Source organism: Drosophila melanogaster, chromosome 2L, assembly GCF_000001215.4.
Source record: "Drosophila melanogaster chromosome 2L".
Taxonomy (NCBI): domain Eukaryota; kingdom Metazoa; phylum Arthropoda; class Insecta; order Diptera; family Drosophilidae; genus Drosophila; species Drosophila melanogaster.
In genome coordinates this window covers 6,654,657-6,663,621 of record NT_033779.5, presented here as the reverse complement: position 1 = coordinate 6,663,621, position 8,965 = coordinate 6,654,657, and the positions used below count along the sequence as shown (strand labels likewise).

Sequence of the window (8,965 nt, the reverse complement as noted above, 5' to 3'; positions counted from 1 at the left end):
ACTATACATATGAATATAGCGGAGCACACAAACCCAAAATTTAAATGAATTTGAGCCAGCACTTTGGCAGAAGGGTGATCGCCGTGCGACACCCGTGGCACCAACTGGGTGCAATTCGTCACTCGTTCATGGAATCCGGGAGGGAGCTGCTGGATTCGGGGCACCGCTCGGGCACGATGGCAGATGGTAACCGCGGGTAAACCTCCACATTATCGTCCACTTATCCAACTCCCAATACCAAGCACAGTGGCGAAGAAAATCCGTGAGCACGTCGGCGTGGAAGGAGGCTACCACATCATTCCCAAGAGCCGGGATGGACTGCTCAAGTTTCAGCCGAAGCAAGACGAACTGCCCAATCGCTCCATGCTGGACTCACAAACGACTGCCCAGGTGCTCCTGGAAACAGATGCTCTGTTGAGGCAACGATTCGTTTACGGGCGAGGCTTGCTTCGCATGGGCAGGATAATTGAGGAACTTGACCTTCTTGCAGGTAAGTAAGTAAAGTATACTAACTAACTACTCCAAATACCTGATTAATGAGAGTGGCCTTGCAGTGTGGATCTGCCATCTTCACATCCATCTGCCCAATCTGCCGGAGGGTGTGCCGCTGCCATACACTTTTATCACCATGCTGGTGGACCACGCCCACTTCTTGCAAGACAAGTTTATTGCGGATGCAGATGTGTCCCTCTCCGGTCACGTTTCATATACGGACAATAACTTCATGGAGGTCACGGCATATGTGCGACAAAGCGGAATGTTGCTGGCAAAGGGCATTTTTGTGGTAGAGGCTCGCGATGCCATCAATAATGGCCCTGCTCCTGTCAATCCTCTGGTGCCGGCCAATGAGCTGGAAGAAAGTTTACACCAGGAAGCGCAGAAGCGGCACCAGGAGCGTGCCAAAGCGTTGTATCGCCTGGAGTCGCAGCAGCCCACCAAGGAGGAACAGCAGCTCATGTACGAGCTATTTACCCGAACCAAGGGCGATGACGGACCTTCGCCGAGTGATATGACTACTCTACCACCGAATTCCCGCTGGATGTCCACGTGGCGCCGCAGAACCCTGATGCATCCGTTCCCGGAGAACCGAAACGAATCGAACACCATTTTCGGAGGGTTCATCATCCGCAAGGCTATCGAGATTAGCTACATGACAGCCTCCCTCTACTCCAACCAGCGTTGCATGATCCGCTTCATTGCGGACGTTACGTTCGCCCATTCCATTCCCGTCCATAGCTATATAAAACTGAAGGCGTACGTGGTTTTCACCCACGAAAACTACATTCAGCTGCTGACGGTGGTGAATGCAATCGATGGCAATAGCTTTACGGAGCTTAAGTGCAATGTGCTGCACCTGACCTACTCCTGCAGCAAAGCAGTTCCGGAGATCCTTCCCAGAAGCTATCACGAGGCGCTGTGGTACCTAACTGGTCGTCGCTACTTCAATCGATTCCGTGAATCAGTAAGTCACGACATGGACAATGGATCTGCCGTAGAAACCAATGGAGCGAAAAAAGACAATTAGAGATTGGATTTAATAAAACATATGCTGTCGATTTGCATTATAGATATTTTCATTTGATGAATTAATTGAATATACACATTTTTTCAGCGAAACGCCGTTTATTTAAACATATATGTAAACATATTGTGAACACAAAACCAAATATGACTACAATAATTTATCCTTTGCATGTTATTCGTACACATTGTTTGTTAATTAATTCGGTTGACAGGAAAAAATGGATTAAGAATACATTTTAAAAACCACTAATTATAAAACTGCACATACACATACCACCATGTATGACTGGAATTCTTATGAACAAAAAAACATTGATTATTGCCCTAACAACCGAATCCCCGTGGAGCTAACTCTTTGGTTGGGCAACTGAGCCAGCAGCTGCGGGTTCGCTGCTACCTCAACTGTTCGAGCGGGCCGCCTCCCGCTTGCCCTGAATCCAGCTCTCAATTTCCTGCTTCAGAGCCTCGTTGGACTTGACCTTATCCATGGTGAGCGGTTCGCGGTTAAAGGGATCGGTCTGATCGCTCAGAAGATGACGGGCGATGGTGGAACGATCCACTGTTACCTTGGAGCTGGGCAGCACCACAGGGTCGGTCATAAGCGTTGAGATAATCGGATCGAGGTACTCTTCCGGCGCATCAGCCAGCAGCTCCTGCTCCTCCTTGTATTGAGCACCCATACGCGCTACCTTCACAGCAAACTCGGACATGTCGCCTATAAGTTGGCCGCCTCCGATTCGGATCAGGATGTTCTCGGCATAGCTGAAGAGCTGTTCGCTGTATGAACGTCCATCCTGCGATACGGCCAAACAGAAGCTCTCATCGGAGCTTAGGTTGATGTAGATGTGAGAGATCTCGATCACCGTCTGAGCCGGATCGAATTCGAACTCCTTCTTGTCCTTTACCTTGAAGCGCTCCTTCTTTGGGCCAACCAAATTCAGCAGAAAATAATTCAGCATGGCTGCCATGCGATCGACCATGCTGTTGTGGCAGAAAATGCTTTTGATTTTCGAGGTGAGCAGCTTGAGGAGATTTATGGTGTCCCTACCGATAATGTTGTCAAATCGAGCTAGCATGCCCAGGTGCTGGAGGTTCGTCATGTGCTGCTCACGCTCAGTGTGCGGTAGGCTTTCCCACTCACCATTGTCCTGCGCCTGCTGAAGCTGTTTGATCTGCTCCAGATTGGACAACGACTCGTCCAACAGAAAGATGGCATCATTGATAAGCAGATTAATGAAGCGCAGAAATATGGGCGGCTCAATGGCATCCATATTCTGCTCCGCTTCGACTGCCAGGTCACGAAAGCACTGAACGTGCTCGGGTTTGGTCCACAGGAACTCCATTATAGCGTACATGGGCCGGCGATAGTTGAATTTTTGTTCGAATTGCACTGACTGTCCAGTCATCTCAATGCTTACGAAAACGTTCAACAGGCTGCGCACCACCTTCAACCGATCCGGATGGTTGTCGAAGACATGGCTGACAAAAGTCTTGCGATGGCTTCCCATAATCCGTGAGGGCAAGAGAAATTCCAATGCTTCAGCCAGTTTGGCCCGAAGGTGAGGATTCTTGACCAGCGCTGAGCTGCCCATGAATAGAATTATCATCTTGAAAAAGGCATCATGGGCAGAGAAATATATATTGATGTATTGTTCGCCGTTTAGTTTCCGGGCCGCATTCAAAAATGCCGAGATGTTGTCGATAATGCTCTCTGGCACCGATTGCATATAGGGTGCCACAAAGGGCGGTGTGTCTGAGAGCAGCTCCATGTTGCGGAAAACCTGTGGGGAAAAGTCGCGCTTGTCCAGGCACTGCTCGTAAATCTCACGCGGGAGCATGGCAATCTCAGTGAGCCAAATAGCCGAAGCTTCGAAGAATTTCAACAGGTACATGTCATTGGTGGGCTCGGCGAGCGTGTTCTTGATGGTCAGCACTTGCTGTATCTGGTCCCTTATCATGCGAAATAGGTTTTTGGCCACCTCGCTATTCGGATCGCTGTTCACGATCTCTCCGTACGCCATCTGCGTGTTTTGCAGCTCGCGCAGCACCCGAACGAAGCGCTCAATGCACGGAATATTGGAGAGCTCGAAGCATTTGTGTGTCATGTAGAAGATCTCCGTCACGAAATTGTACTTTTCGGCCGTCAAACGCTCCTCGCCCTCTTCGCTGGTGAGCAGGCAAGTCTCGGCGTGGGCCCTTAGCATACTAACGCCCTTCGCCTGCCGATCTTTGTTGGGAACTGCACAATATGTAGGGTCCACCAGGAGAACCTGCAGCGAATATTTAAAAAGTTATTACTAGATAAGGGGGCATGGCTAGTTCAGAAGTGTATTTACCTTTAACGAGGGCATACATAGGGGAGCACAGAGACGAACTAGAACTGCAGTCAGGTTGGTCATGAAGGCATCGCTTGACGTGCTGTGAGCTGTTTGCTCCAGGCTGGCATTGATGCTGCTCCATAGGTGACCACGCGGCACATTTGCATCCAGGCAATTGCCTACCCATTGAAGCGTCTTTTTCTTTGTTTCGGGTGAGAGTACGAGGAGTTGCTTGACCAGCAGGAAAATGGACTGCTGGTGATGCGACAATAGAGCCCACAGAGCTTCGTCAGTTTGGTTTATTGACAGCTCCTGGAAAAACTCGTATTTGCCTGTTTGGGTCTTGGGCAGGATTGAGATGCACAGTAGACTGCCCAACAAAGTGTCCATATATTCGCTACCTGAAAAATGACGATTTTATATCGAATTGCAGCTAATATTTAAGAATTTGCTTTAAATACCGCTAGCTCTGGGATTGGGAGTGGTGTAGTCAATTAGCAGCTCTCCAAGAACAGCTGCTCGCTTGTCGCGCACGAAATATCCGAGGATCCAGAATGTGTTCTTCTTCATTGTAATGAGGTTCAGCTTGGCGATGTTCTTCTGCAGCTCGGTGAGCACAGGGTAGAAGATGGCCTTTAGGGCGCCCAGGGCCTCAATCGGCTCCACCTCCTCCATCACCTTGCAGGTGACGCGTATCAAAAACTCCTGCGTGCTGGTATCGTGCTCATCCTCATCCTGCTCGAACATCTCCATCCACTGGGCACCGAAGGATTGCGGTGCAAAGAGGTCCGGCTGGCGCATGCAGGTGCTGGCATTGTTTAGGATAAGCGCTAGTATCTTGGAGCAATCGATTTTCCTCTCCGCCTGAATGAGTCCGCATCGCGTGAAGGCACCTTTAAGGTAACGCATAGCTCGCCGCTCCATGGCCATTTCACTGGCATTGCCCGCTGCATACTGGCTGGTCTCGGCCAGCATCAGGCGCTCAAAGAGGGCGTGGGCCACCAGGTCCTCACTTAGCATCTCCTCGCTGGTCTCCACCACCACGTCGGCCAGGCACAGGACCGCGGAAGAGGACGCCTTGTTCAGCGTGAAGAGGAGCACCTCCTCGACCAGTTTGTGCGGCACGCCATCGGAGTTGGCGCCCTCCTGCAGCAGAGCCGCGAACGGATTCTCCTCGATGCTTGTCATCGGGGAAAATTGGTTTTTATTGTCAGATGATTTTAACTTGAAAGTCTGACAAGGTCTAAGTAGTGTGACCGTTGGAGTACACAATGCAAGCTCACTAAAATATACCAAATGTCCAGATGACTACCCCTATTGGCGGGACATTCAAAAATGTTAGAAGTCAATAAGATGAAAAAATATTTGTATTCTTATTATTTATAGCTAGCAAAAGAAAAAAAAATAACAGAAGCGCGTTACTTTCTATGCAATTATAATTGCGGTAAAATGAAGTAACTACTAGAACTTACTAATTATTTTTACTTGAACTTATTATGTTGTCACACTTTTGTGTTAATTTCCTTGTTTACTTTTCAGCTGGCGAGTTATCAAGCTAGCATACGTTATCTATCTGCCTTTCGTTAAGTAATTGCACCCGATTAACCTTCTTTATCAATGGGATTTAACAGCTCATATCGGCCGCAGCCGCATGCACTCAAAAAGTAAATCCAATCCAAAGCCAATTAAGCCAATCAATCGCGAAGCGACCCACAGCCAAGGGTACCGACTGAAATACTCCAAGCGCCGGCCTGGTACCACCCAGCACCACCCACCAACCACCAACCACCACCCACCGACCACCGCCACTCACATCCGCCATATCGACAAATGTCTTCGTACGTTGGTAAATCGGCTTATGATCAGGCAGTTGAATCCACATGTTACTCGTGTATCATTCGACGAGGTATCTTCAAGCAGTAAGCATATGCACGCAATCCGATTTGCTGTGAAGTGAGGAGAGGTTTCCCTCATAAAATAACGATTTTTACCATTTCAATTAACGCGGACTCATTGTCTTGAGGCCGTTTCCTGTATCGAAATGAGCTCGGTACGACCACTGAATGCCGCGCTGCAAGAGATTTGCATCAGGGAATTGAACGAGTTGCCCGCCCGTATGGCCCAGGACATTGAGGCTCTGCGGGATTGGGTGCTGAAGCAGCCACATCTGCGGGCCTGCACCGACGACCAGTTCCTGCTCGCCTTTCTGCGCGGCACCAAGTTCAGTCTGGAGCGGGCCAAGGAGAAGTTCGATCGGTTCTACACGCTGCAACGATCCATTCCCGAGGTATTCAATGAGCGGCGCTTAGCTACCGATCCCCAGGTGCTGGATATCGTAAGAATGGGGTAAGAAGCGAAATTTTTAGGTAAATCTTTCCTATTCCTTAATCCAAATTTCGCATAGAGTACTCCTTCAAATTCCCATGGATGCAGACGATCCGGGACCGCGGGTGACCATAATTCGCGCCGGTTCCTACGATACGAGCAAACACAAGTTCCAGGACATCATTCGCGTGGGTTCCATGTTCGGTGAGATCATGATGTTCGAGGACGACAACGCCACGGTCAGTGGCTATGTGGAGATAATGGACATGGCTGGCGTTACGGGGAGCCATCTCTTTGCCCTCCAGCCGCAGTTGCTCAGTAAGTTCTCCACATACGCGGATGAGGCGATGCCGACCCGCCAGAAGGGCATACACTTCATCAATGTTCCTGCGGCCTTTGAAACTGGATTCAATTCCCTGCGCTCCTTTTTCCCTGCCAAAATCAAGAGTCGGGTGAGTTTACCATATGCTTACCATTTTTTATGCCTGCATATTTGAGTGCAAAATTATGATTTCGCCTAGATCTCGGTGAGCTCCGATCCGGCGGCCATATACGAGCTAGTGCGTCGCAAGTACTTGCCCCAAGAATATGGAGGAACTGGTGGTAATCTGCAGGATATAAGCCACACCATGGAAGCGAAATTGTCCAGCTATGGGCCCTACTTTCGCGAAAGCCAAAATTTCGGTGCCAATGACAAGTTGCGCGAGTTTGGAGACCATAAGCGAGGGAACCATCGCTCCTCCTTTGGCGCTGTGGGGTCGTTTCGGAAACTGGAAATAGACTAAAAGATTTAATGATATCAGCAACGTAGATTAAAAATGTAACGTGCATTTTAGTCGGGTATAGGGTATCCAATAGTCGATCAACTCATATAATCGACATCTCTCTTGTTAAAGTTTGCAATTGTTCGGTACTCCATTTTGTATGTTGTTTATTACATTACTATATTAGTAAATGATGCAAGAAAGGTAATTAAATGTATGTATTTAATAAACCGAATTTGGGAGCTTTTCCTTTTTGTAATCTTCTTTTAAGTGATACTTTAGTGGAACCCAACTGTGGAATGTTTGGAATGAGACAGATGACAACAGCAGAAAGCTCCATCGCCAAAAGCTTTTTCTGACAGCTGTTTTCGTCATAATAAGCAACAATCCAACTTTATAGGCAACTCGTCGATCTGGAAAACCCTTCATTTCTGAGGATTAGGCTGCTATTGTGAACATGGCACTCATTGAGAACCTCAATGATGACTGCGTGCTGTAAGTGAAGTTGAATGGAATTCATGGATAGGCATCGGCATAATCGTTGAATAGTAAAATTGTAGATTACCTCGATCTGGAGGATCAGCTGAAGCTGTGGAAGAGTTCCGAGCCCGCATCGCGACTGAGATCGCTGATATCCTACATCTGGCAGCGCAATCGGGAATATACCATTGACTATTATACATTCAATGACGACTATGAGCTACTGAACGAATTCCTGCAGTGCATTCGCTTCACGGTGACGGAACTTACACTCCAATACCTAGCCATGGATCACCTGGAGCGGTGGAAGGGTCACACCTTCCCCAACATGCGTCAATTGATCTACTTGGGCGATGAGACCAGTGAAATAGAAGGAGACGCCGACATCGCCATTCTGGTGGACTGCTTCCCGCAGCTGGAAGCCATCAGGCTGAGCGGGAAGACTACTGGTAACCACATCAGTCGTTGGCGGAACATTCGCCGACTGGACCTTCAGCTGTGCTGGTACCTGAGCCCGCAGGGCTTCGAGGATATCTGTCAAAACCTGCGACTACAGACACTCAGTATCCAGTGGCAAAAGATCGAACAGAATGCATACGTGCGATCCATCTGTATGCTGCATGAACTGGAGGAGCTGGAGCTGGACATAGTTTACCTAAACAGGGACAACATCAGCCAACTGTTGAGCCTGCCTAAACTGATAAAGCTGCGCCTGCACAACTTCTACCAGGTGGACGATCTACTGTGCGAAATTGGAAGCATAAGGGGTCAAGATGTGTTGACTGCCGCATTCAGTAATAATATCTGGATGAGGCCAACGGAGGTGCTGGCCAAACTGCGAAATCTCCGATGTTTAACTCTCGTCGATGATGAAGGATGTGCTGCCATTGACTTTTCCACGATCACCTATTGCTTTCCGCTCTTGGAGCAACTGCATCTGGAGAACTCGCGTATATGGGTCAACGCCGATGGTATATGGGACGTGCTTCTTGCCTGTCCCCGTCTCAGGGAATTCAGCATGATCAACCATGTTTTGTACGACGAGTTCTTTGCCTTCAGCAAGTCAACAATGAACCGCGCTCTAAATCAGCGAACGAAGCCTTTGAAAATGCATTTTTATAAAACCGGCAAGGATGACTTGGTGCGTACATAACTGATTTATAAAGTACTGATCCTAAAACTCATACTCTTTCGCAGGTTTCGAAGCACTTTAAACATCCCAAACTTAATGTTTCCTTCAGTGCTACTAGTAGCAGCTATTCACAATTACCTGACGAATGTATTGAATTGGAATTTAAACGCCCCGAGTCGTGATTCACTAAGTTAACTAGCTTAGTTAACTATTATCTAAACGGACCAAAATTGTGCTATTTAATTGATAAGTCTTTCGTCGATAAGCTGGTTATTAAAATGATTGCTGATAATAATATATAAATATAATATAAAAATATAAACCGGTTCTAAGTTCGTGTATTCAATTATTTGTAGTTTTCAATAAATGATGTATAATACATAATCTTACCTCTCAGAAATTAATATCATATTAAAAATGTG

The 8,965-nt window shown here is 47.8% G+C and overlaps 4 protein-coding genes across 6 annotated transcripts; 3 read left to right on the top strand and 1 right to left on the bottom strand.

Moving 5' to 3' along the window:
• The first annotated feature begins 9 nt into the window (after positions 1–9).
• Positions 10–1,561, top strand: CG13771 (uncharacterized protein). Of its 2 annotated transcripts, none has more exons than NM_135217.3 (3): positions 10–186; positions 248–490; positions 555–1,561. In NM_135217.3, the coding sequence occupies exons 1-3, from the start codon at positions 45–47 to the stop codon at positions 1,523–1,525; spliced, it is 1,356 nt and encodes a 451-aa protein (NP_609061.2). In that variant the 5' UTR covers positions 10–44; the 3' UTR covers positions 1,526–1,561. The 2 variants fall into 2 exon arrangements, with proteins under 2 accessions (NP_609061.2, NP_001260141.1); NM_001273212.1 differs by having other exon boundaries at positions 248–494.
• Positions 1,562–1,588: 27 nt separating this feature from the next.
• Positions 1,589–5,105, bottom strand: Ube4A (Ubiquitination factor E4A). Its single transcript, NM_135216.4, has 3 exons — positions 4,304–5,105; positions 3,861–4,243; positions 1,589–3,794 (listed from the first exon to the last, which is right to left on the bottom strand). The coding sequence occupies exons 1-3, from the start codon at positions 5,028–5,030 to the stop codon at positions 1,923–1,925; spliced, it is 2,982 nt and encodes a 993-aa protein (NP_609060.1). The 5' UTR covers positions 5,031–5,105; the 3' UTR covers positions 1,589–1,922.
• Positions 5,106–5,469: 364 nt separating this feature from the next.
• Positions 5,470–7,163, top strand: CG31636 (uncharacterized protein). Of its 2 annotated transcripts, none has more exons than NM_001298756.1 (3): positions 5,470–6,188; positions 6,247–6,619; positions 6,689–7,163. In NM_001298756.1, the coding sequence occupies exons 1-3, from the start codon at positions 5,884–5,886 to the stop codon at positions 6,950–6,952; spliced, it is 942 nt and encodes a 313-aa protein (NP_001285685.1). In that variant the 5' UTR covers positions 5,470–5,883; the 3' UTR covers positions 6,953–7,163. The 2 variants fall into 2 exon arrangements, with proteins under 2 accessions (NP_001285685.1, NP_723200.1); NM_164699.2 differs by having other exon boundaries at positions 5,743–6,188.
• Positions 7,164–7,300: 137 nt separating this feature from the next.
• On the top strand, positions 7,301–8,862 carry CG31633 (uncharacterized protein). The gene is made up of 3 exons (NM_164698.3): positions 7,301–7,426; positions 7,481–8,552; positions 8,609–8,862. Exons 1-3 carry the CDS (start codon positions 7,389–7,391, stop codon positions 8,723–8,725), a joined length of 1,227 nt encoding a protein of 408 aa, NP_723199.1. The 5' UTR covers positions 7,301–7,388; the 3' UTR covers positions 8,726–8,862.
• The last annotated feature ends 103 nt before the right edge of the window (positions 8,863–8,965 follow it).